We start from the raw sequence: 27,104 nt of genomic DNA, 5'->3' as shown, positions 1-27,104 counted from the left end.
ATAGAGATAGAAGCAGCAAGAAAAACAACAGGTGAGAGACTACCATTATGGTATTCCATGTGTCACACACATGGGAATGTTTGGTTTTGGCCAGAGTTTCCCTTTAAAAGGGAAATATACAGATATTGCACTGGTCATATTTGAGACCAAAGAATCCACTACTACAAGGCAACAAGTACTAACCATGGAGAATGGTTGGGTGGTACAACCGATACATAGACCATAATGTTTTATTGATATGGGAATATTTTAATATGGCCGTATTTTGGCCCTGTCGCACACCCCTGGAAAGTTTTCAAAAAGTTAAAATAAAGAAGGACTAAGCCTCTCTGAGTCCCAGGGAAGCTGCCCTGGATGTGGAGGGATAGCTGCTGCCTGGCTCAACTTCTATATAGGTGTGTGGGTCTTTTTAAACCATAGCCATCATCTAACCTTCAATGTGACAATGGAACCGAGCAGAACTTCCCGCAACCTCTGACTGGTCTTTTAATAGGGAGGAGAAGACAGGAGGCTTGTGGAGCTGTTCCTGCAGGAAGCTGAACACTTTCTTACTTTCAGAGTCATCTGTAATAAAATAATGGCAACAAATTAGAAGTAGGGAGGTAAATAAGTGAGGAAATGGCCAAAGAGAAGAACAAGATAAGTTGACTGTTGAACATTCAAGACAAGACAGGAAGACCCGCGCTCCTGCGTGCAGGAAATACGTACCGTCTGTGGTTGGGGAGGAGTTAGAATCGGACTTGTGACTAAGCATCGCCATCCTCTTCAGCGCCAGGACAGCTTTACCAGTTTTCTGCGGGAGAGATTGGGTTACTACAGATATTTCCCCTATGCCCACGGCGATATATTACAGCAAGGTTTGGAGTCCATTTTCTCTGCATTTAGAATCCAAATGAAGTCCGTTTCCATTAGAGATATTTTATGCAGCAGCAAAAATGTATCTAAAAATCTTCTTTACGTTCTGTTTAGTCAGTATAATCATAGAAAGTTTCCACTCTGCATGTGATTCTCTAGATTCTTTTAAACTTTGTAAATACATTTTATTACTTCTATTGTGCTCATCCCAAGTTACAATCTGTATTAAAGAGCGGCAATAACAATTCAACTGTGGTTGTTATTGGAAACGGTCGACAAACTTGACGTCAGACACACCCCTAACAGTTTAGCTGAGCAGCTAACAGTGTGTTATCCAGGGACTGTACAGTAATCGGATTTTTGAAAATCCCCGGAATGAGCCATGTACAGATATTAAGCCACCAAGCAACGCGGGGAAACTTCAGAGCAGGATTCACAATTCTGCAGGCTATAGAGCTGAAGTATTATCTAGTACTGGTTTTGATTTACAGCCTGTATAAGTAATACAATGTATTCATAAAGTTTATTACATTTTTGACTATACACAGTCGTAGTTTCCGGCAAAGTTTCTTAAAATATACTGAGGTAATTATAGAATATGTTCACAGATCCATCGGTGTTATACTGCATGCTTCACTGCAGTATAGTCAAGTCATAACAGATTCTATACTGTGGATGTAGTCCAGCATGAACACAGCTATATAGTAGAAGGCGACTTTTCCAGTTATGTTTTCTCGTGCCCTCCTTTCTGCTATGAGCGGTGCCTATTTTTTATTCCTTACCTGCCATTTTTGTCTGGCCAAAAACTTTTTCATTTTTTCCTTTGACAGGGTCTTTGTGCTGGAAATGGCTTGGTCCTTGATCCAGGGGTGATTCAAGGCTTGATCCGCTGTAAGACGTGACCTAGCGAACAACAGGCCTCATGTTAATACGGTTTGGCCTGTGCTGGATTTGATGCATTACAATTTATTTATAATATCCACTCCAGCTAGGGCAGCGTTTAGGGTGTGAAACCACACACGGCACATTACTTGTCACTACCGAAGCCCACATTACTGGTCACCACTAGCCCGGATGGCATTGACACCTGGAGATTGTACCCCCAAACATATGTAGCTAGCTACATTCCCGTTTATCAATTGAGTAGTGTTATTTGGGCACCTTATGGCAATGTTATTTGGGCACCTTATGGCAATGTTATTTGGGCACCTTATGGCAATGTTATTTGGGCACCTTGTGGCAATGTTATTTGGGCACCTTGTGGCAATGTTATTTGGGCACCTTGTGGCAATGTTATTTGGGCACCTTGTGGCAATGTTATTTGGGCACCTTGTGGCAATGTTATTTGGGCACCTTGTGGCAATGTTATTTGGGCACCTTGTGGCAATGTTATTTGGGCACCTTGTGGCAATGTTATTTGGGCACCTTATGGCAATGTTATTTGGGCACCTTATGGCAATGTTATTTGGGCACCTTATGGCAATGTTATTTGGGCACCTTATGGCAGTGTTATTTGGGTACGGTATGGTTATTTGTACACTATTATTTTGGGTACTACATGGTACACCATAAGGTAGGGGATTCAATAGAGGGTACTACACAGAGAACCACCCAACTTGAAGTTGGCCCTGCCCTCCACTAAGGTAACTTTTCTAATGTCCACGGTGCTTCGCATACAAAGCCGTCATATTATCAACTATTCCAAGTGTTCATCAGTGCATGGATTTGCGTTGGTTTTATAGAATATGTTCGGACCATACTGTACCGACTTCAATCCTACTACTTAGTCCCCGTTCACACTGCATTTGACGCATTTTCAGTGCGTTTTACGTGCCAAAAAAACGCATGATTTAGGCTTCCAATTGACATCAATGGGAAAGCGGGCCGTTCGTCCATACGAAGAGTTTTTTTACGTGAGCGTATTTTGAAAAATGCATCACGTAAAAAAACGAAAACACATCAGGGCTATTCTTTAACACATTAAACGTGCCGAAAACGCGCCTAAATCCCATAGTCAATGGGAGTTCTAATTACGTGCCCAAAGCGCATAAAAAAAAGGCGAAAATGCGTCAGACTCTTGTATTTTAAAAAGCGCTTTACAAAAACAAGCGTTTTGACACGTTTACACGTCGTTTTGTTTTAGCACCGTGTGAACAAGGCATTACGTTACTGCTATAAGGCCAAGTATACTGCTTACTTCATGTTCTTCTGCAGCAGCCGCCGGATGAAGTCTTTGGCAGAGTCAGATAATACAACATCAGTTTCTTCATCAAAGTCCCAGCTCCCAGAGGTGATGTTCTGCAATGTCTCCATGTCATTGTCACCTTGGAAAGGAGAATCACCACTTAACCTGCAGTGCAAAGAAAAAATCATATTAGATCATGGAGAAAGACATTTTTTCTAGATCAGTGGTCTCTAAATTGTGGCTCTCCAGCTATTGCAAAAACACAGCTCCTAGCAATGAAGGAAGACACAATCAGAAATTGTAGAATTGTCTAAAGAGTAACTTTATATCTATCCATCTTATTTAAACCAGTTCTCTTATTCAGATAGAGAAGTTGGAGTCACTTACAGAATGGAGCAGATTACTCCCAGGCTCCACATATCAGTGGTAAACCCAACTGGTTCAAATGCGATAACTTCAGGAGCCACAAACTCTGCCGTGCCTTGCAACACCTTCAATGGCACTCCTGGTTCTAAAAAGCAAAAAAACAGCAGATTCAGAACATCCTAATCCTTACATTTCAGGATTTTCTTAGTTTACCGCTTACACAGGTTTTGTACTATGGCACTGCAGTGTGTTTAGTACACATCATACACTACATCATAGTTGCCAACTGTCCTGAATTTGCCAGAACGGTCCCGAATTTACAGAGACAATCCTGGCAAATTACTGTCCCGAACCGTGTCCTAGCAACTTGAACTGGCGACTACCGTATTCAAGTTTATCTGCCTCCTTAGGACACATACAATTGAGCACTATGGCAGAGAAGGGAGGAGAATGTGGCACCATCTACAGGCAGCAGTATGGAGACACCATATGCAAGGGGCACTGAGTGTGGCACTATTTACGCTGGTTTTTATGCTACCATTAGTGGTCAGCACATATTACCTAGCCCGTGTGATAAAAGTGAGACATCACCTGCCTGTATACAACCAGTGAGATACTTGCCACCATAGTAGTTGACAGCCAAACCAAGGGAGATATTTTTGTTTATTTATTTGTATGCAGCAATTCTGGGAAGAAAGCCACGCCCATTAGACACTCCCACTCCATTAGCCACACCCCACAAGACACACCCACCTGATAAGCCACACCCCAATTGTCCCTGGAAACATTTTTCAAATGTTGGCAACTATGATACATTGGTCTATATGTATGCAGCATGTATGTAGAGAAATATTGTACAAAACTTGCACATAAAAAACAAGCTGTATTGGCAAGCCCATACCAAGCTTAGAGATCTTGGCTCGAGGACCATTGCAAAGTTATTATTTATTGCACTGGATAATAAAATGTAGAAAAAGACGTTTTCAGACCCTTAAAAACTACATGTAAGTTTCTCCAAATGTAATAAAAATGTGAGATACCTTTAGAACTATATATGATCACAGACCATTCATAAGCAACCTCCTCAATGGCTGTAAATGGGGCGTTGCATCAGCGCTGGTCAGTCACGATTGAAGGTGTATTTTGCAAATACAGAAAAACGAATCTTCTGTTTGGCATATTGTAGTGTCCATATCTCACCTAGTTTCCTGGCCAGACCAAAGTCAATGATTTTGACTTGTGTGTTGACTTTGCTGACGCAGACAATATTCTCAGGTTTGAGGTCCAGGTGGACGATGCCTTGCTGGTGCATATATCCCAGTCCGCCAAGAATCTGGGATATATATTTAACACTTGTTATCTCTGTGTGCTCAAAATCATCTGCTACAATCCGCTCAAACAGCTCACCACCTGCAATACTGAGACAGAGAGAAAAGAAAAGAATGAAGTAGGAGTCAAATAAAAGTATAGAGGGAGATCCTGAGGAGCAAGAAGACAGAACTTACTATTCGAGCACCAGGATCAACCAGCCAGGTTCCTGGAAAGCTGCTACACAATGCACCAGACGGGGGTGATGCAGTTTGTTCATCAGCTCAACTTCTGCCCGGGCATTTGCTATATCTTTCTGCAACCGTGCCTTAGAGAACTTCCCAGCACAGATTTTTCCACTGGCCTTTTCCTGTAGCTTGAAGACTTGACCAAATTTTCCCCTGAGAGAAATATAGATAGAAGCAGGAGAACGGATAGTGCAGTTTTTTGTAAATCACAACCATCAAAACAAAAAATTCTACATATGTTACAGTATAAATAGGACGCAACATAGTTGTGAGCTTACAACCAGAGCTCATGGGCCTCATGTAAATGCGGTCATACTCCCCAGGCCATTTACAATACTGGTATCTTATGTGGCGGGGGCTGTTTGGCCCACTCCAATATCCATAACATATCACAAATGACAAGTGTTCTCCCACTTACATTCCGAGCTTTTCCAACCTCACATAAAAGTTGTCCACCCGATCAGTGGTGTTTATAGAAACTTCTGTGTATTCAACATGTTCCTCACACTCTGGGTCTCCATCTGTGAAGGAATATTGCATGGAGATTATGGTCACATTGTGGCTGTAATTCTAGTAAGAACTGTAGTTTAGCACTTCTAACATATACATCTGCGGTTATATACTTAAATGGGTTGTCCAAGCACGGACAACTGATGACCTATCCACGGAATAGGTCATCAGTATATGATCGGTGGAGATCAGACACCCGGACCCCACACCGATCAGCTGCCCCGTATGCCTCCAGGCACCGGATGTCCATGCTGGCAGAAGATGGCTCCAGTCACGGAATAGCAGGCAAGCTGCAGTACAAGTGAATAGGAGCAGAGTTGCTGTTCTGCAGCGGGGCTGCTATGCAGTAGTCGGAGCCATCTGCTTCCGAATACTGCAAAACACCTGACGCCCAGAAGCAGCCGATCCATGCAGGGTCCAGATCAATCATAGTGGTTGACCTATCCGTTGGATAGGTCATCAGTTGTCTGTGCACTGACAACCCCTTTAAATCCTACACCGTGGGACGATTGTAACTCTCCAAAACCACCAGAAATTTTAATTTCAAAACACACAATTTGCAAAAAAAAAAAATACACAAAACCAACTTTTTCTGTCCATTTCCTGGGCCTGTATGTGGTCTTGGTAAGTTCAAGTGAATAGGGCTGAGCTGCAATACTAGACACAGCCCATAGACAAAAGGGGGGCACTGTTTCTGGAGGAGAGCAGCCATGTTTTGTTTTTTATCTCATGCAACCCGTTAAATTGGAAGCACCAGCTTCCCTCTTGGGCCGGTCGCCAGGAGAGTTGTCCCCAAACATTATTATCTTGTAGCTAGCAGGTAGTGTATAATTTATTGTAGGAGAGCAGTCTACGTATGCTTGAAGCATGGTATTCGCTCACCTCCAGTAGAAGCCATCATAACAACGTCAGACTCTGCTGCGGCTTCACTTACGCCATACGCATTGGCAGCTCGCACTCGAAATTTGTATTTTTCTCCTGGTACCAGTCCTTCCCTCACATGATAGGAGGTGCTAGTACAGGTATCAGTCAGTAGCCTCCAGCTGTCTTGTCCAACCCGCTTTACTTCTATACTGTATCTCAGAACCGCACTACCGCCATCATAACACGGCCCCGACCAGGAGAGGGTGAGGGAGGATTGCTGCAAGGCGGAGATGAGGGGCTTTCCTGAGGGTGGAGATGGGCGATCTGCATGAAGAGAAAATAGTCACTTTTACTCCATTAATTAAAAAAAATAAAATCAGAAAAGAAAATGAAAAGCAAAAAAAAAACAAAAACAAAAAAAAAAAAAAAAACACACAATAAATAGGGTTGTACGAAGTCAGACAGGTCATAAAACTCATGTGGTGGTTCAACATTAGGGACCCCCACCGTTGCTGAAAGGGAGGGTCCCAAAATTCTCGTTCTTGGCCGGAGAGCAGAACGACCATGCGATGTCCCTCTCCATAGAAATTAAGGAGCGCATTCTGCGGAGAGCCTCAGTGCACGCTTGTCCTGCTCTCTGGCCAAGAACAGGAATTTGGGGCCAAATTTTCTTCGCCATGATGGGAGTTCTAGGGATCGGATCCCCTAGTAATTTACATAATAACCTGTTCGAATGATGGCTTATGAAAAAAGAGCGGTTGCCGTTAAATAAGCCAGTGTCAATATTTGATTGTAGAACTTAGATTGGTCCAAGAATAAAATCAACAGACGTCTTCAAGATCTCTAAAACGAATCCCGTTGAATTTGAGTTACCACTACTAGATAGAACACACACACACACACACACACACACACACTCTAGGTTCTGCCAGCATCCACGATGCAGCTTACGTTGCTTAGGAGGAGTTACTGAAAAATCGAATAGTCTGGATACTTTCATGACTATTGTGTCACTCCCCAGTTCCCGGCAATGAATGCACGCTATATGCAGAGGCAATAGACAACCTGGAGGAATGTGTGGAGGAGGAGATATAATCAGTTGGCAGAGGTGGAGGCATCAAAGCAAACGCTGGTGGTGAGAAATTTGAAGGCTGATACAAAGCCATCATTTAGAAGTGCGCTGATCATAAATCACTCCTCCCCACTTTCCTTCAGGCTGTATTAAAATCACATGTGATTAGTTTAAAGGCGATCCCCACCTAAAATCCATAACCCTCTGCCCATTACATTCTACACGTATCTGATGTTTTGATAGAACTCCCAAACCTAAGGCTCTGTTCACACCATGTTTTCTATAGTTTGTATAAAATATTAATTTTCTTAAAATTTAAACAAATGTATGGGCAATCCGGAAATCTAGGGGACATTTTCACACATACCTTTACTGGGCAAAGATTCAGTTCGCTCCCTGTCTCGTTGGTAACTCCCTAGGTATCCAGCAGCCAACCCCTTTCTATGCCCCTATCTAGTCTAAAGCTATTTACATACGTTATATATATATATATATATATTTTTTTTATTTTTTATTTATTAACAGTTGTCGGCTGTGAACTTGATTCATCTCCAACCTCCCACAAACATGCACACTCGGCCAAGCATGCATGTTTATTTCAATGGGGAGAGGGAGACAAGCTGCTGCTAGATACTTCTGGCAGTGTCCTATGTCCGGGCAGAACAAGATGGCTATAGGTTATTTTAATAGGGTAATACGCAGCTGTGGGACAACAGTTTCCCCAGGAGACAAGCGGCACCAAAAGGAATGGAAAGCTTAAATTCCAACTCCAGGTCTTCCATCGTGGACAGTTGGACTATCCATACATGTTAAGTTCGCGATCAGATCCTATAGAATTGGGCAGCTTCCACACAGACAGGCACCTTATATGCTATAGGTAATATTGATGCGGTCACACACTAAAGCTGGACATACACCATAGATAGTAGTCCGATGTACTCTCGTTCATCTGACAGCTATTCCTCCTAATCCCCCCATACACATGCATGCTTTACCAAGCGTGTATGTGTTCTCAACAGGGAGAGGGTAATAAGTCACTGCCGGACACCTCCGACAGCAGCTGATCTCCCATTGATTTCAATGCAAATGCTTTCCGTTTGTCTCCGTTCGTAAGATTTCCGTTTTTTCAGCGTAAACAATAGCGCAGTAGACTGTGTAAGTAGCGACTTACCCACAACAGCTAGGCTTGTGTGATGTTGTATGCTCCCGGTCTGGTCTTGCACGCACAGCGTGTAACTGCCGCCGTCGTCCTCACACACTTGTCGTATCAGCAGGCAGCTCTCAGTCTCCGATGTCCGTACAGCAATACGAGGGCCATCAACAACCTCAAAAACATGAAGGATTATTATAAGAAAAGTAGACTGAAGACTTCTCTATAAACTTGCCTAATCTAGCTATACCCAATGTCCTGTGTGTGTGTGAGAGAGGAAGGCAGATTAGCACTTCACCTCAGTGTCATTTCCCTTGTAGTGCTCTTCACGATTTATATGAAGAGAACTCATTTACAGCATATAGAAAAGTTAATGACAAACTATTTTAGTATGCAAATAAGGCATAAAATATGTAATTTAAGAACAGAATTTTAGTAATCCCACCCAAGAAGAGAAGGGAGTAATATGCCATTAGAAAAAGGTGTCTCCTCTTCTAGAAACAGCAGCCCTCTCGTCCATGGACTGTGTCCGATATTGCAGTTCAGTCTTAGTCAAGTGAATGTGGCTACATGGCAATACCAACATGACCCATAGGCCAGAGTGGTGCGGTTTCTGGATAAAACACAAACACTTATTTTCTAATTTCATACAACCCCCTTCAATGTTCTTGAACCCCATAATAGTAGCCATAACCCATCCCACCACCAGATTGCCAATAACATTTGCCATTGTATAAGATTACTCTACAGCGTATTCTTTTGTGTAGTGATATAGTTCCATATAGAGCAATTAGTAGTCACTGAAATGACAAGGCTCTTACACCTTCACTATAACAAAAATGTTGCCCAGGGACCCAGAGGCGGACAAAGACAGCAGAGGGCCCCTGTGCAAGAAAAGTACCTGGGGCACTTGCTCTTAAATAGCTCAGCATTGAGATATCGCTCTAACAATTCACCAGTAATTATAAGCCGTGAAAATAATTAGCCCAGTCCCAGACTAGGACGAGCCCTGCTGGTGCATAAAGGGCTTATTTCAAAACATGCCCAGCCCTTTCTTGGTACCTGAAGGTCAGCATAAAACACGTCAGATGGACAATTAATGTAATTGTAGCCTGTTGCACCTTGTCCTCACCAACCCCTTGTCCGCAAGGAAAAACATTTTTTTTTAAAATCCATAATTTGCACCCCCCCCCCCCTCAATGGCGCCCTAGGCAACTGTCCACTCCATCTACCCCACATGCCACCCTTACCTGCAATGAAATCAGTGGGAAGCTGCTTTTACAGGTAACAATGGGCCCTCTTAACTACAGGACCCCAGTGCAACTGTACAGGTTGCACCTATGGTATGTCCACCCCTGCAGGGGCCTGAATCTACCCCATCTTATGGGCCGCTCAAGGGGAGCCATGTGAGAACATACCCTGGACATCAGAACATCTAGAAAATAAAAGCTTCTCCACTCAGGAGACATGACAAGCCAAAGTTCTCCAACTTGCCCCAATTGGTGTATAGAAGTAGGATCGAGAGGTGGTTCAGCACCGCGTCTTGATACCAGCCTCTAGGCGCCATTTCTATATAGTATAACACCCTTTTTCCATAGTTCTATACAATTCAACAATGCCCTTTTATAGCGGTGCTTCGGGGTCTCAAGGCATGGTTGGTTGTCATTGCAACCCAACCACTGCGTCCACTGAAGAAACCTTTTAGTGAATAAAAGTTGGAGCTGCTGCAGGAAGGGAGGGAAGATAAAGGAGAAGCACACAGATCGGTGTCTCTGTATCAGCAAATTCTGTCACTTTGTTTCGAGCCTAATGACAATACGTCTCCATTGAGCCACGTACAGCAAGACAATTCACACAACATCCGCTCACACATTCAGCTTTCTTTACCGGTTTCTTGTTCCGCACCCATGAAGCAGCCAGCGGGGGTGTTCCTTGGATTGAACAACGCAATTCTGCCTGCTCCCCTTTCTTCACTTCTACATGGGAGATTCCATCCAGGATCCTTAGACTATCCCCTGAAAAAACAAAATGTTCTTTTTTTATTTTGTTTTTTTACTACTTTTTATACTTGAGTTTATCAAATGATGCACAGTTGATCTCCCGCTGATTATAGGTCATCATACCAGAGAGGGTTGTCCAGGATTACAAAATAGGCTTTCAATAAACCTGCACTAATCTGTCCAAATGTTGTCTCTGACATTGCAGCTCTGCCCCAATACCTTTTAGACCTCATGCACACGACCGTGCTTTTACGGCCGCATACTATCCGCAATTGCGGGTAGTATAGAACACATTCGATCTTATGGGCCATGGTTGCCCGGAGATCGGACCACAAAAAGAAATAGGACATGTCATTTTACGGACCACAATTGCGGTCGGGGCTCCTTGAAGTCAATGCACATCTTGTGTGTGAACGGTCCACGAGTGCGGCTGACACTCCGCAGCCAGTCGTGCCATATTCATTGACCGTGCACATGGCTACGGTTGTGTACATGAGGCCCAAGGGTACGTAAATTCCATAATGAAGTCTCATGCGCTTTGCTGCTTCTGTAATACAACAAATCTCATCCACACGCTACGGAAGAAATCTGCAAATAAGTGCAGAAATTGACCTGCGGTGCGGATTCTCAGTCTGCAGTATTTCAAATTATCTTGCGACAACACACTACAATTTTCGCACAAAAATCAGGTCAGAAATTCCAGTGTTAACGGTACGTGTGGCTGTACCCTAAAAAGAGCCAAGCTGCAACACCAGACGAAACCCATGGACAGGTAGCAACTTCTCCGGCTTGAAACCCATGGACAGGTAGCAACTTCTCCGGCTTGAGGATCAAGTCGGCAAAATCTTCTTTAAAGCCCCTAGAAAATAGGGATTGTTCATTGAGTGATCGGATCACAATTGTGAGCCCTTTAGATAGTTTTAAATACTTGGGCATTTATATAGCTAAAGATATTGGAGTTTTTTTTTTATTTTTGTTTTTTTTACCAAAAACGGTGTCCCCTATTTAAAACATTGAAAGATAGAAGGTCTCACTGTGAAAAAGGCTCCCTCTAACCATGGCCGACAGGTTGGCTCTTATTAAAATAGTGTTGCTATCGAAAATTCCACATATGATCACTAATGCCCAATTAGGAATTCATGATGCGTTTTTTAATAATATAAATAGTATTTTCATGGACCTTATTTGGAAGGGTCGGCCCCCAGAATAGCTCTCAAGAGTTTTTTTTGGAATGACAGACGGGGTTTTAGTAGCGCCAAATACGAAGCTGAAACAGATTAAGAAAAGGAGTGGGAACTCCTAACTGCAAATAAACATGAACTGGACGTTTTTTGCTACATCAATATACCATTTTTTTTTTATCTGGGAAGTCCTCTATGTATTGAATTGAGTATATGCCTCGATTTATAAAGTATGGCAGGATATCAAGACAACAGGATTTCTATATTTCACCCCATTATGTTGCAATAAAAAGCTAGACCAGGGGTCAGCAGCGGTCGGCACTCCAGCTGTTGTGAAACTACAATTCCCAGCATGCCCTGGCAGTTTTTGGCTAAAGTAATGGAGTCTTTGGCTGTCTATGCATGATGGGAGTTCTAGTTTGAGAATAGCTGGAGTGCCGAAGGTTGCGGACCCCTGGTCTAGACCTTAGAGGAAATGGATTATTACTTTTGGGTGGCCAAAGGAATCTTCCAGCTTTCACACATTTTACATGATGGAGAACTCAAAGATTTCAACACGCTTAGGTTTTTTGTGCCGTTTTTTACGGCCGTTTTTTCTATAGAGTCAATGAAAAATGGTTCAAGAAGTGACATGCACTTCTTTTTTGAGGGCATTTTTTTTTTCACGCAGCCATTTTTTTTTTAAACGGCCGCGTAAAAAAACACCCCGTCGGAACAGAACGCCATTTTTCACATTGAAATCAATGGGCAGATGTTTGGAGGCATTCGGCTTTCGATTTTTCGGCCAGAAAAACGGCCGAAAATAAGCCGTCTGAACATACCCTTAGAGTCTCTCTCAAGTTAAAATCTACCCTATTTCCATTACCTGAAGCAAAGATCGGCTTTGATCACTTAAAACAAACAAAAAACAGCATTACCAGAACAATGAGACATACCCTATTAATCATGGTATAAAGTATGTAAACAAAGCTCTTTTTCATATACAAGTTGCTCCTTGACCACCACCTAGGTCCTAACAGCTTTAGATCACAAAAAAATGGGGACGAGATTTGGGGAACAATCTAGGCCCTTTTGGACAAGAGTCCAAGGCCAAGTTCACACTACCGTTACTATCAGTTTACCTCTCTTCAGTCAGAGGAAGAGAGGATCGGTACGTTAAACGGAAAGCAACGGGTCCGTTAGAATTACCATTGATTTCAACGGTAATTCTTTTGTATCAGTTGCTTTCCGTTTGTCTCCGTTCGCTTGGTTTCTGTTTTTTTGAATGGAAACGTGCAGTCTGCAGAACTTTTCTCAAATAAGTCCCCATGGAGTAAGGCTGAAACGTCGCAAGTGGTGGTTAAAGTTATCCTATTTTTTCACTCATTTTGGAGTGCCGCTTTGTACTTTGCATTTTCTACGAATTTCAGGACATTAGTCACATGTCCGGACAAGGACTCTGCACCCTGTACGTCTGAAACGGTGCTGATTTTTTAAATAATATTATATATATAAAAAAAATATTTTTTTCGGTGGTACAACTATTGTTTTGTTAGTTTGTTCAGATTATTCCCCCCCCTACAGTGTTTCCTACATGTCACAGTAATTGCCGAAGCGGTTTGGCGCCATACACATATAAAATGGTTGCGAGCGTGGTAGTGGGGTATCAGGGTGAACTGTAGTCCCACTTAAATTTCTAGATTGTGTGTACAGAGTCTATAAGGGGGACATGACAGCATAACACTAGATAGGAACTTACCGGATCGGTGAGGCTTCCTCTTTGGAGACGCAGATTCTAGAATAAACACAAAACTGTAAACTTAAAAATGTCCCCAAAAAAAAAAAAAAAAAAGTTACTTCATAAAAGAAAACCGCAACAAATATTAAACAAAATTAACTAAACAAACGCAAGGCCCAGTTCGCATAGTTTTGTGGCGATGATTTTGACGCAGAAACCGCATCGGAATCAATGCCAAAAAAAAACAGCCAAAAACAGCCTCTCATTGTTTCAATGCGAGGCAGAGGTGTTATTATTCCCATGCGGCCTTTAACTGCCTGTGGGGGGGGGGGGGGGGGGGGGGAAGCAGCATGTTCTTTCTTGCTGCAGTTCCACCTCTGACCTCCCAATGAAATAAATGGGAGGCAAAAAAAAGGGTTTTCACCCGCGATCCTCAATGGCCGCAGGTGAAAAACGCAGCAGAAAAAAAAGCGCAGGCATGTCAAAATAATCCGTGTGAACTAGCCTAAATGTTAGTTCAAATAATTAGTCATTCAACCCCATCAAACCAATAGCTCCTGTTCGAATAATCCATTTCGATTAATGCGGCATTAATAAATAGGTCACCATCAGGGGCAGATTTAATAGTTTCTGCAAATGTCAGAGCTTCTGGGTTTCCTCTGTCTCTCTCACCTGGTGGACTAAAACGTGGGATCCCTCATGTCTGATCGCTACCTATGCACCCCTTATAGCTATGCCTTAGTAGCCAGTTAAAGGGAATCCTCCCAATACTAAAAACAGCATAAAAATAACTCAAAGATCCGTACAAAAGGTTCTTTGTGTTCTCCAGGTAGGTAAATACACTTAAAAAAATAATAAAAAAAAAAAGGTCTCAAAAACTACAGCAGGAGAAACAGTTAACTTTAATGTGGTATAGGCAGAGTACCAGAGTCGTAGATTGGCTTTCCTCCACCCAGGCAAAAGGTTTGGTTTGCTGCCTCCATTTAAATATCCTGGCCAAGGCAAAATGGCCTGTTGGCACATGCCCGGGTAGCCCACCCACAGCAATGCCCCTGCCAAATACAATCACACCCTGTTGATCCAGTGAGAACCTTTCCCCTCAGTTGACCAATATGATCATGCAATGTTTTTTTTTTGTTTTGTTTTTTTCTAGAGGATACCAATAATCTAGAGCAGTGGTCTCCAACCTGTGACTCTTCCGCTGTTGGAAAACTATAACTACCAGCGTTCGACAGCCTGAGGCTGAGAGGGCACTATAGGAGTTGTAGTTTTGCAACAGCTGGAAATCCGCAGGTTGGAGACCACTGCTCTAGGGAGTAAAGAACCGGTTGGAATTTTTGCTTCTTGCTAATACAAACACCAGTCATTTAGAAAACAAATCAGTCACCTCAGTCAAAGAATCCAAAGTCCAAAAAACTCAAAGTCCAAAAGAAACAATATCAGCACAGGCGCTTTACTATAGACCAAGAATTATGAAGAGTGGTGAACTTTGGAATGGTTGGCAAAAGGCAGAGGCAGATCGGGAAGACCCAGATCGGGCAGCATGCCACCATCTAATTCAAGTTATCGGTAGGATAAATTATATTATCCAAGCGAAGGCATTCAACTTCCTAAATAAAAAAAGGCAAGACCCAGGTAAGGTCACTTTATCTGGTCATAGACGGGAAGACTTGCCACCAATCCGACCGGCATACGGATATTTATTTTACTATTGGGAAGACACTGGAAGTTATTTTCAACAACGGGAATAGTAAGGTGGTTCTAGACGTATTCCCATTGACAGAACTAATTTCCATTGGCCTGAACTGTGTTTTAGTATCCAAAACATTATTACGGTTATCGATAATTTATGGTGTGAATTTATGCCTGCTATAAAATCTGATGGTCAGCTCCTTGAACATGGAATAGGAGATAGTGAAGACTTTCCAGCTATAAAACTATGAAAAAGTATACTGCCCTTACTAAAGTCTCAAACGATATCTTGGCGGTTAAATCTAACGGAAAATACTCTCCTGATTCTTCTGGATCGCTCTGCAACCTTTGACTCTGTAGACCAAAAACTCCTACTTAACATGCTCCACTCTATTGGCCTTAAAGACGTTGCTCTCTCTTGGTTTTCCTCCTCTCTCTCTGACCGCTCGTTCAGTGTGTCATTTGCTGGTTCTACTTCTCCTCTTCCCCTGGATATTGGTGTTCCTCAGGGATCAGTCCTAGATCCGCTCCTCTTCTCTCGCTACACAGCGCCTATTAGACAAACCATCAGGAAATTTGGCTTCCAGTACCATCTCTACGCTGATGACATCCAATTAGATACCTCTTCCCATGACATCACCGCCGCTCTAATACAAAACACCAGTGATTTTCCGTCCACTGTCTCTAACATCATGTCCTCTCTCTATCTGAAACCAAATCTTTCTAAAACTGAGCTCCTTGTGTTCCCACCATCTACTAACCGCTGTAAACCTGATGTCTCCATCTCAGTGTGTGGCCCGATCATAACTCCCAGGCACCGCGCCCGCTGTCTTAGGCCTAATTATAGTTCTAGTAATCAAGACGAGTGAATCAGAGAGACAATGAGTTTTAGCCGTTTCCACAGTAAGAAAAGAGCGGATTCCTCCTAGAGTATGTGGGACGGGCTGACACGACCAAAGGCCTGATCTCAATGGCATACAGGAGCTTACTGTCCAAACACCTGGGAAACCCGATGGTGCTGGTAAAAGAGAAATGGGAACAGGATGCCGGTCCATTGACCGAAGAGGAGTGGGAGGAGATATTAGCGTCCACATGTCACTTATCACTCAGTCTGGCGCAGAGGAGATCCCAACTCTTCCTGATACACAGAGTGTACCACACCCCGTGGGTATTAAAACAGAGGGGTATTAGAGCGGATGCTAAATGTCCTAGGTGCACGGAGGAGAAGGCAGACATATTTCATATGTTTTGGTCATGTGAGGCCCTGAGGACCTTATGGGGGGAAATATTGGAACTGATAAAGCAGGTGTATGGTCGGGAATTGGCGGCAGACCCTAAAGTTATGTTGTTGGGAGCGGTGGGAGAATTGTAGGAATGTTGAATCATAATATCCTGATTGAGCATAAGATATTTTCGAAAAGGGGCACGGAAAAAAAATTTGATAAACAATGGAGCAGATGGTTGGCCTGTCCTGAGGTGCTGTCATCTGAACTGAGTAGACTAAGGGCAAGAGTCGTCTGAGGAATTGGAGGGGATAGAGTTTGAAGCAAAGAAGGGGTGGTGGGGAACCTTGATAAGAGAAATGAGTTCTGGCCAGGAATGGTACTAGAAACAATGGGTGGAGATATGGTGGGGGGCTGTTGGGGGTTTTCTGATATGCTGTAACTATTGTATACGATGTTGGAAAATTGAAATGTCAATGTCAATGTGTTATTTTATTTCTGTGTTCGGATCAATAAAATTGGATTGATTAAAAAAAGAAAAGAGCGGATTCCGGAGGTGGTTTTGAGGTGAAAGTGACAAGTGTGTAAGTGATTGAATGTGCGAAGTAAAGGAAATAGCTTAATTAAAAATAACACTAAAGGCCTAACTCACACGAGCATGTTTGTTCCGGGATATACAGTCCATGTGTCGGCCGCATTTCTCGGACCGAACACACTGCAGGGAGCTGGACTCCTAGCATCATAGTTATGTACGACGCTAGGAGTCCCTGTCTCTCCGTGGAACTACTGTCCCGTACTGAAAACATGATTACAGTACGGGACAGTTGTCCGGCAGCGAGGCAGGGACTCCTAGCGTCGTACATAACTATGATGCTAGGAGCCCGGCTCCCTGCACTGTGTTCGGTCCGGTACTTGAGGCCGAAATACGTCCGTCAATTACGGACGTAATGACCTCGTGTGAACATACCCTTAATGTTTTAGATGTACATACAACAAACCACACTTGAAGCTGTTGCACACAAGTTAGTTCCTATTAAAGCTTCCATGCTGGTAATAAAGAAGGAAATAACCCTGACACGAACGAGAATCTGCAGAGGAGACCCCAGAGCCCTGGTTCAAGATGAAACTTAGTGAATCTGCTGAGCCTTTTATCCTAACTTCTGTCTTTTAGCGATAACCTATAAATAACGTTAAAGTAAATTCTTTGCTTTAGGGCTGATTCAGACGAACGTGGCGTTTTTGCGCACGCAAAACACGCAGCGTTTTGCCTGCGCAAAAGCCACTTACCTGCTCCATGAGGCAGCATCATATGATGCGCCGCTGCGTGCTTTTCGCGCAGCCGCCATCATTATGACACGCCATTTGGATGTTTGTAAACAGAAAAGAACGTGGTGCTTTTCTGTTTACATTCATCCTTTTGACAGCTGGTGCGCGAAACAGGCAGTTCGCACGAAAGTGCTTCCGTGCGACCTGTGTGGTTTTCACGCACCCGTTGACTTCAATGGGTGCGTGATGCGCGAAATACGCCGAGATATTGAACGTGTCGCGCTTTTTACGCAGCGGACAAACGCTGGGCAAAAAGCACGGACTGTCTGTACTGCCCCATAGACTTCAATTGGTCCATGCGTGCCGCGTGAAAACCACACGGCCTGCACGGACGCAATTCACGTTCATGTGAATCCGCCCTTACCTCGGTTGATTTGTAACTCTAGACAAAAAACATTTTCTGCTAAAGCAGCATTCACAATTCTGCAGGCCTTCTATCTTCTAGCAACTCTTGCTGGTTCAGTGTCTAGAGCAGGGGTCTCAAACTCGGCCGGGTAAGTGGGCCGCATATAGAAAAAATGGGAAGTTGACGGGCCGCATTACTTTCAAATTTGATACAATACAAAATTATTGTTAATCAATTAGTTATTTGAACTACTATAACACTATATTACTAGAATAATAATACTACATTACTATAATAATAGCGCTAGGTTTAAAATTTGAGATATTTCTCCACGTGCTTATTTCAACAATCCAGCTTTCCAGTTTAAGTGTCGCTAAATGCAGTCCGGCGGCTCATGTCAAGATTGGGCAGCCCCTTTGTAGATGCTGCCCCAGTGCCCTCGGTAGAGGCTGCCCCAGTGCCCTCGGTAGAGGCTGCCCCAGTGCCCTCGGTAGAGGCTGCCCCAGTGCCCTCGGTAGAGGCTGCTCCAGTGATGTCAGGGGCTTGCCCAGAGCTTGAGTCCCAGGCAGAGCGCTAGTAGGCTCTTCCTGGGACTCCAGCTGTGCTCCTGACATCACTGGGACTCCTGCTCTGGGGAAGCCCCTGACATCATTGTCGATGTATGGACAGCGATGTCAGAGGCTTCCCCAGAGTCCCGGAGCAGAGCCAATACTAGCGCTCTGCCCGGGGCTCCGGCTCTGGGGAAGCCCCAGACATCACTGTTCATATATGGACAGCGATGTCAGGGAATTCCACAGAGTCCCGGAGCAGAGCCGACACCAGCGCTCTGCTCGGGACTCTGGCTCTGGGGAAGCCCCAGACATCGCTGTTCATATGTGGACAGCGATGTCAGGGAATTCCACAGAGTCCCGGAACAGAGCCGACACCAGCGCTCTGCTCCGCTCTGGGCAAGACCCTGACACACTGTCCATATATGGGCAGCGATGTCAGGGAATTCCACAGAGTCCCGTAGCAGAGCCGACACCAGCGCTCTGCTCGGGACTCCGGCTCTGGGGAAGCCCCAGACATCGCTGTTCATATGTGGACAGCGATGTCAGGGAATTCCAGAGTCTCGGAGCAGAGCCGATACTAGCGGCTCTGTGTCCCGCGGGCCGCAGATGACAGCCCCAGGGGCCGCATGCGGCCCGCGGGCCGCGTGCTTGAGACCCCTGGTCTAGAGCATCTTCTGAAGATTTGCATTTTGGGAAGTGTAATGTGCAATATACAGTAATTTGACATAGAAAAAAAACAAAACCCCAAGAACACGCTGGTGCAGAGACCATAGCTTATAAAAAAACATATACATAAGATAAATATGGCCAAAAAGGCATATTTTAAATATTCCCTTCCGATTATCAGCCACGCCACGTCCATAATCTGTAGTTTAAGGGGACAGTTATTTTTTTCTTCTGCTATTTTATAAAAGATACTTCTATATTCATGTTGAGATTTGTTGTGGGTATTGCCCAAAAGTTCAATTGGATGACCGATCTAGGACCAGATATGCGTTGACGATGCACCAGTAGACAGATTTCAGTAGCAACCAACAGAATTATAAATGCAGCTCTGGGCATAACTAATCTTGCACTGATCTCGAGTTAAAGTCGAGTAATTTATCAAGTGTAAAATGTTGCACAAAAGGTGAACCTATGCTTTGAAGTCATCTAAGGTAGAAGTCCGTGTAGGATCCATCGAATATTGTTTTCATTAAACAGGAACAAGGCATCGGCTGAAGTCACTGTCTGCATCTTGTATCCCTGGAAGTTTCTCAGTATTGAGCTCATTAGGATAATAATCATTGCAGGCATATCTTCTACTGGGAAGAGAATCTGACATCATTGTATTACTGCATGAGAAGGGTTTGTTGTTCTTCACCAGGGTGCGACACCATGAAATAATATAATTAACTCCCATGAAAATAAATATTCTGTAATTAAATGAAAACACATCAATCGCACAACTCACATGAGTGACTTACAGCCCAAGGGGAACGAAAGTGTTTATCATTGATACAACTAATTTCAGATATAAAAATTTGGGAATAGTAGAAGAATACCCAGAAAGCACCATGCCAGCCACCAATGCAGTCTCTATAGCATAGGAATCACAAGACAATTATAATTTTACATCCACTTCATTATAGTACTTTCACTAAGCAAGCCTTCCAGATGATGATCCACTTATCAGATCGGTGGGGGTCCGACTCCTGGCACCCCCACCGATCAGCTGAATGATGGCAGTTTACAGGCAAGTGAATGGGACGGAGCTGTAATCCCAGTCACAGCTGCCATGGTTGTGTATGGTGTTGTGCCTGGTAAACACTTCAGTCAGCTGATCGGTGGGGATGTCAGGAGTCGAACCCCCACCGATCTGATATTGATGGCCTATCCTAAGGATAGGCTGTCATTTAAAAAAAAAATAAAAAAAAAAATAAAATAAAAAAAAGCCAGGAGAACACCTCTAAGTACTATTCACCCTAATCTTGACTCCCCAAGCCCTATTCCATAGAGCTTAGGTTTCTCTATCTTATACCGATGAGAACCTGAAGAAGCTGCATACAACCAGAATAAAGGCTCTGTACACTATACACTATGTGGAGTGCCCCCAGAAGACCACAAGCCACAATCCAGTGCCCCCGTAAGAGAAAGCCAGTGCTCATAGTTGCCAGCACCAGCGTCCCAGAGCAGGAACAGCGCTTTACCAATGTCTTCGAAACTGCGCTGTGTGACATGCGGACACCTGAGGCCAGAGAGCAGTGGCTGAAGTGAAGAGCGTTCTAGAAGCAGTACTACTCGATTTCAATAATAAAGCCAATAAACCAGTCAAAATTGGTACTGTATAACCCCAAAAATAGAGGGTTGGCTATTGATGAGCTTTTTGTGTTATCTTTTATACTTACAACCTTGCAAGGTGTATTTTGTACGTCACTGGAATTAGTAGGAGTACATCCGGTTCCTATAAATCTTGCCTGTTCTCCCTTTCTGTCCATGTATTACTTACAGTAAACCCTCCATACCCCTTTACATTTAGGCCGGGTTCACACATAGCGTAAATACTGTGGATTTTCCCAAATGGATTTCGTAGCAGCAGAGTGGTTGAAATGTGAACAAATCTGATCCACACGCTGCGTAAACGATAAACGGAAAAAAAATGCTGAGACATTAACCTGTGGTTCGTTTTTTTAATCCGTTCAATTGTATTTGCGTAATCACTGCTTTTTTATTGCAGGTTTTCCTAGTTGAATTAATGGGCAGGTAAAACCCGCAACAAATAGCAGATGTTGCGATTTTTGCGGTGCTATTCCACCACAAAAATTCAACTCCGTAAAAAAAAAGTTAAAAAAAATTCTGTGCTTCCTCGTCCAGGCCGGTCTCTTGGGATGACGTTGCATCCCATGTGACTGCTGAAGCCAATCACAGGTTGCACCGGTCACATGGGATGAAATCTAATCCCAAGAGGCCGGGCTGTAGGACGTGTTGCCATGGCTACGCAAGTACGAAACTTTCTTCTACGTGCAGTTTTCTGCATTGGACATTCCGGACGAAAAACTGCACCACGATTTGGTGCAGTTTTTCGGACGGAATTAGTTGTGGTGCAGTTTTCCGGCCGTAATTCCGTGGCGACCAGAGCGGATACGCGGTGTACTTTTATGCAGTGTATCCGCCCTGTGTGAATGTAGCCTAACTATAAGTGCTTACCTTTAGATGGACTGGTGGGAGTGGGCTCAGAGTCAGAGCTGAAGGACACAGACCGATATTTACTGAGGCTGCTCTTCTTGTGAGGGGATTCCAGTGCAGTAGAAGACGCTCGCTTTCCTTCTCTTTCTCGGTTTTCCCAAACTGACAAAATAGGACGAAAAAAACCTCAATTGTGACTGTATTCATAACCAGCACGAACGCCTCATTTATAATCTTCATGCAAAATATTGATGCTTGGAAACAGTCCACAAGCTGCAGTTGACAGATCTCTATTTCGCACGATGGGCTATTTTGAATGATCTATGGTACAGATTGACTATTCCCCTTACATCTCGCTTATTAACACATGTATAGCCAACGCAGATAATGGATATTTGGGTGGGATTCACACATCATGGCTGAGATGTGGCCAAAACCACGCCGACTGTTTTGCTGCAAATTGGCGTTGTTTTCAAATTGATTGTTTATCGATGTGTGGTAAAGCGGACGTTTACCTGAAAATACGCACAGCCATCAACTATAAATTTGAAAACCGTGCCGATTTGCTGCAAAACCTTATGTCGGCGTGGTTTTGCCTGCACCGCGACATCACTTTGGCGGCAACATGAACCCAGCTTTTCTGTGGCAATCATGTATTAAGGGTGTATTCACACGGCGCGGTTTTGCCGTGTGGCCGAAAACCTCACAGAAAAAACATGAATTTTTAACTGCAATTTGCTGCGATTTGTATTTCGGTGCGGCATTTAGCCGCGCGGCAGAGTCGCACCATGTGCATACACCCTAAATGAGCTAGGTTAATGAGCTAACTGAATAAAAAAATAATGCAGTTAGGCTCTGTTCACACTACAGTCATGGTTAAAAGGAGTCGTTTTCATAAAGATCCCAACCAATCTTGAAGGATCCTATGGACTTGTAATGGGGTCTATTAGGTTTCCGACAGGTTTGCTGTGGGTTTGGTTTCCACGGCAAGAGTAGCGCTGCAGACTACGCTATTCTTGCCATTAAAAAAAAAACAGGAAAACTGACAACTGTACTCCATGCCAGTGTGAACATAGCCTAATAAGATCTGTCAGGAGCAATTACCCTGCCTGTTGACTGTTTCCCACCGGCGATTATTATCTTCATTCGTATAGTAAATATAAATGAAACTGAAAATAGAGAAGGGTTAAGGAAAACGTATTGCATTACTGATAGATTTTACATTTGCTGGATATTTAGCTCATGTCAGTCATAGACCGAGACACCGCATCTATCGCACCCACCGCCTGCACAGAATGGCAGTATGTGGAATATCTATGAGATCATGATTTCACACATCTTTTCTACACAGACACTTTCACACAACAGGTGGGCGACGATAGATCAGCATGATAGATCCGTGGATACCCCCGATACGTGGCAGGTTTGCTGCTGCTCCAACAGGTGAAGGTACAGCATATGCTGGGATTTTTGACTTTCTATTTGAAGTATATATCTGCCGAGAGTTCTTAGAGCAAAATTTTTATAGCGAGTTGCAACACATCTATATATGTTGGGACTAGTACGGATGGAGTAGAAAAAGCTATTGTTCGCTGGAGTCTGTCACTCACAGCAATTGATTGCCATCAACTGTGCAGCAGACAAGTAACAGAGGATTTCTTTCTAGCAACAAGATGGAGAATGAAGGACTCCTTTGCAATCTCTCTACCTTTTTGCTAGTAAATAGAAAGTGAAGAATAATTATGGTTTTAATGGTTGCCCGTTTGGTATTCAAGAGGTTGGACATTTGCAATTGTTGTATAAAAGGAATTAGTGGAGACTCCATATCTCTGGGGAATTGGCGCTATAAAAGCAACACACACAAGACTTCCTATGTGGATTTGTACAGGGACGCAGGTCCGTGATCTCAATTCAACACCAAAGAAATAAAAGATAATGTGGCCGTTACCATATAAATCCAGATCCCATTACTATACTACAGCATTTTCGGGTGCACTTCACCCCCCCCCCCCCCAGTTCACTTCTAAACAGAAAGTAACTACAGACATAAAACACTACCTTTAGTAGCTGCGGCTTTAACCCTCTCAGTCTCTCGGGTAGTAGTAGGGCAGGTTTCTGGTGGTGCTGCCTCTTGCACAGTAGGGAGTGGTCCGTCTTTAACCAGCCGTCTGGTAGCTGAAAAACCGCTAGAGGTCAAATCCTGAAACTTCAGAGAGTAAAGTGCCGCGCTCCCAGTGAAGTATAAGAGATTGCCGGGGACAATCAGGTATCTCTCATCATGGGCTTGTATATCTGAAGCTAACCTGTGTGCCCTGAGGGAAGGAAATTCTTAAGGGGGGGGGGATTTTTAGGGCGAGGAGGAAAGCAAACAATTATATAGAGGACTAGAAAGCAAGTGACATAAGCTGCCGGTGAGGTCATTGTAGCCATAACAATAAAGAAACCGTATGAGGTTCCTTATTTTCATTCTGGAAGTCACTGAAAAATACGAACATGGTGCCAATAAAAAGTTTTAGTTACAATAAAAGTTAACACTGTCAAAGCTCTTCTCTTCCTGCACTTCTCACTGTAGTCCAGCCAGCAAACTGGAAAGACCAGCGTTCTCTTCGTTTTCTGAACCATTGGGTTTTCCATTATTTTTGGAAAGTTACCCTGAAAATAAGGGGTGTCTTGCTCTTTGGACTCCCCATCTGTAATCTGCGGGGGAAACCTGGCAATAAGTGCATCATTTTCCCCTGTGACAGTAAAATTGAACATCACATGGTGCCCATTGAAATGATGGCATTAGTGGACACAGGGGCAGAGAGATGAGGGATAGGGTATGCAAAAGTTTCACCTTAAAGGGGTATTTCCATAATAAAAATATATCCCCTAAATATAGTATAGGTGATAAATATATGATCGATGGGGGTCCGACCACGAGAACGTGCTGACCTTGCTTTTCCTGGGAGTCCTATAGGAATAGAGCTGTACTGCACATGCTCGACCATTGCTCCTTTCATTACTATGAGGCTGCCAAAGATAGTGCTCGGCAGCCCCATAGAAATGATTGGAGCGTTGGCTGAGCATGCGCAGTACAGCTACATTCATATGGCGCTCCCAGGAACAGCAAGGTAAGCCCATCCTGTAGATAGATGAGGAATATGGATTATGGGAAATCCCTTTAAACAGCTCTAACATGTCATCAGTGGGGATCTGTATCCGATGTCAATCATTGATCGCTGGAACAAAGGTGCCGTGTCCTTTGTATTCTGGAGATCTTTGAATCTCTTATTCACTGCAAAGGGGCAGCATGCTAATTCGCATTACAGTCTCTTTGTAGTGAATTGGAGACTCTGGTAGAAATATAGTAGAGCAGGTCAAAGTATATTTAAAAAAAGTAAATTTTCCCTTTTAAAAAAATTAGAAATACAATTTTAAATTATGCAGCATGCCCTAAAATCCTCCCATTTTTCAAAAACATGAGACAATTTATAAAGTTCTCACCATTAGGGGCTGTAGTAAGGATTGGCACCGGGGACTTGACTCTTCGCACACATAGTTCACCTCCATTCTGGGGGCAGAGCTCAAACGTGACGGTCAGGAATTTGTCAGAGGTTTTCACCACTTGGAGGTTGCAGGGCATCTTTCCCGAGGTCACGTTCATCTCAGACACTAAGATATAGAAGGAGGTTAGGACGCACATCTCGTGACACATACATATGGTCTGCCATCATTAAGTCAACCAATAGGTTTAGCAGGCAGATGATACAACGATTATAAGGGTATGTGCACACACACTAATTACGTCCGTAATTGACGGACGTATTTCGGCCGCAAGTACCGGACCGAACTCAGTGCAGGGAGCCAGGCTCCTAGCATCATAGTTATGTACGATGCTAGGAGTCCCTGCCTCGCTGCGACTCCTAGCATCGTACATAAGTATGATGCTAGGAGCCCGGCTCCCTGCACTGTGTTCGGTCCGGTACTTGCGGCCGAAATACGTCCGTCAATTACGGACGTAATTAGTGTGTGTGCACATACCCTAAGTGTTCATGTTAAAAGTCAGAGTATCAATGGTGACAACCCAAGTATTTCTGTGTAAGGCATTTTATTAGTTGGAAAGCCATTCTGAATATTTTAGCTATTCTAAGCTGTGTAGTGTAGGATTGTAAAACAGGTGCAAGACTTTTGGTGTCAATTTGCAACGAAAATCCACAGCAATTTACAGTCCAAAACCCTATCCAAAACGTAGCGGGGGAAAAAAATAAAAAATACTTTCTTGCCACGGTTCTGCTTCAGACCTCCCAATGAAATCAATTTGAGGCAGAAAAAACCTGCGGCACTAGTTTCCGAGTGTTCTTTGCAGCGTTTTTTGCCCGTAGTCCTTGCATTAGCTTCAATAGCCGTAGGTGAAAAACACCATAAAAAAAGCGCAGCCAGGTCAAAATCTGCCTCAAAATTTCCTGAAGGAATTCGGAGGCAGATTACTTCTGCCTGCAAAAAACGGTGTGAACAGCGCCTAAAGTAAACAGATTCAGCGGATGAATGCAGGAAGAGATCCAATACCTTTTTCAGCGTCCTCGGCGGTCTTCACCACATTGCTCTCCCAATTATTTTCCAATTTCATGTGTAGTTCTCCAGGTAAAACCATAGTCTTTGATTTCTCTACAGACCCACAAAACACGTCTATAGCAAGAAAATAAAAATAAAAAAATGACAAAAGCTGAAAAACCATTGGTGTGCCACTGTTTTTGTAGAATTCGGCTATGTTTTTCTAAGCCTAAACAACCCGTTTTATCCCGGATGTACGACCTCCCTGCCCAATACTGCTAGAAATATTTCCAACAAACCTCATCAGATACAGTATTCTTTACCCACCGTAGGCTCGACCGCATATTCTTTTATAACATCCAATTGGCTCAGTCAGCCATTTATGCCAAAATCCAAACGCAGCAGATTAATTCTGCAGATTTCGGGCACAGCCATGTCCTATTTTTTGTGGCGGCTTTCTACAGCCCGGACACCGTCCCGTAAATATATGTGAAGGTGCCCGTGGTCAATAAGTATTAATGGGTCTGCAATTACGGATGAATTCTATGGTCGGGTGCATGGGGGGGGTCTAAGATTGTTAGTTGGTATTTGGTCTCTTGAATAAAATCTGACCGCAAACATGATAATAGATGGCAGACTGCGCCAATAATCTACTGTCCAAGAGGGGTGTAGCCTCACCTTCTCTAAGGTCTAGAAGTAAGAGAAAACAGAAAAAAATATTTTAAAAAATTGAAATTATGTATCACGTTGGCATGCGGAATCAGACATTTCAATGGTCTACAAAAGGAGCTGGTCTATGGACAGAAGAATTA

General features: G+C 43.5%; 1 protein-coding gene across 7 annotated transcripts in view; it reads right to left on the bottom strand.

Annotated features, from left to right (window-relative positions):
- The window catches only part of LOC142665667 (myosin light chain kinase, smooth muscle-like), a 49,688-nt gene that overhangs the window by 2,127 nt on the left and 20,457 nt on the right, over positions 1–27,104 (bottom strand). For 5 of the 7 annotated variants that reach the window (XM_075845393.1, XM_075845394.1, XM_075845397.1 and 2 more), the window contains 16 exons: positions 26,308–26,427; positions 25,246–25,413; positions 23,818–23,934; positions 21,781–21,921; positions 13,478–13,513; positions 10,446–10,573; positions 8,580–8,733; positions 6,355–6,660; positions 5,381–5,483; positions 4,912–5,115; positions 4,607–4,824; positions 3,428–3,551; positions 3,053–3,205; positions 1,638–1,758; positions 709–793; positions 433–564 (listed from right to left, as the gene is read on the bottom strand). In XM_075845393.1, the coding sequence (XP_075701508.1) occupies positions 433–564; positions 709–793; positions 1,638–1,758; positions 3,053–3,205; positions 3,428–3,551; positions 4,607–4,824; positions 4,912–5,115; positions 5,381–5,483; positions 6,355–6,660; positions 8,580–8,733; positions 10,446–10,573; positions 13,478–13,513; positions 21,781–21,921; positions 23,818–23,934; positions 25,246–25,413; positions 26,308–26,427 (2,310 nt within the window). Of the gene's footprint in view, positions 1–432; positions 565–708; positions 794–1,637; positions 1,759–3,052; positions 3,206–3,427; positions 3,552–4,606; positions 4,825–4,911; positions 5,116–5,380; positions 5,484–6,354; positions 6,661–8,579; positions 8,734–10,445; positions 10,574–13,477; positions 13,514–21,780; positions 21,922–23,817; positions 23,935–25,245; positions 25,414–26,307; positions 26,428–26,591; positions 26,983–27,104 lie in introns of all 7 variants that reach the window. The other 2 variants (XM_075845396.1, XM_075845395.1) reach the window with 2 other exon arrangements.

This window comes from Rhinoderma darwinii, chromosome 13, assembly GCF_050947455.1.
Source record: "Rhinoderma darwinii isolate aRhiDar2 chromosome 13, aRhiDar2.hap1, whole genome shotgun sequence".
In the NCBI taxonomy this organism is placed as follows: Eukaryota; Metazoa; Chordata; class Amphibia; order Anura; family Rhinodermatidae; genus Rhinoderma; species Rhinoderma darwinii.
Note: the sequence above shows the minus strand (reverse complement) of the source record. Positions and strands in the feature narration are given on the sequence as shown.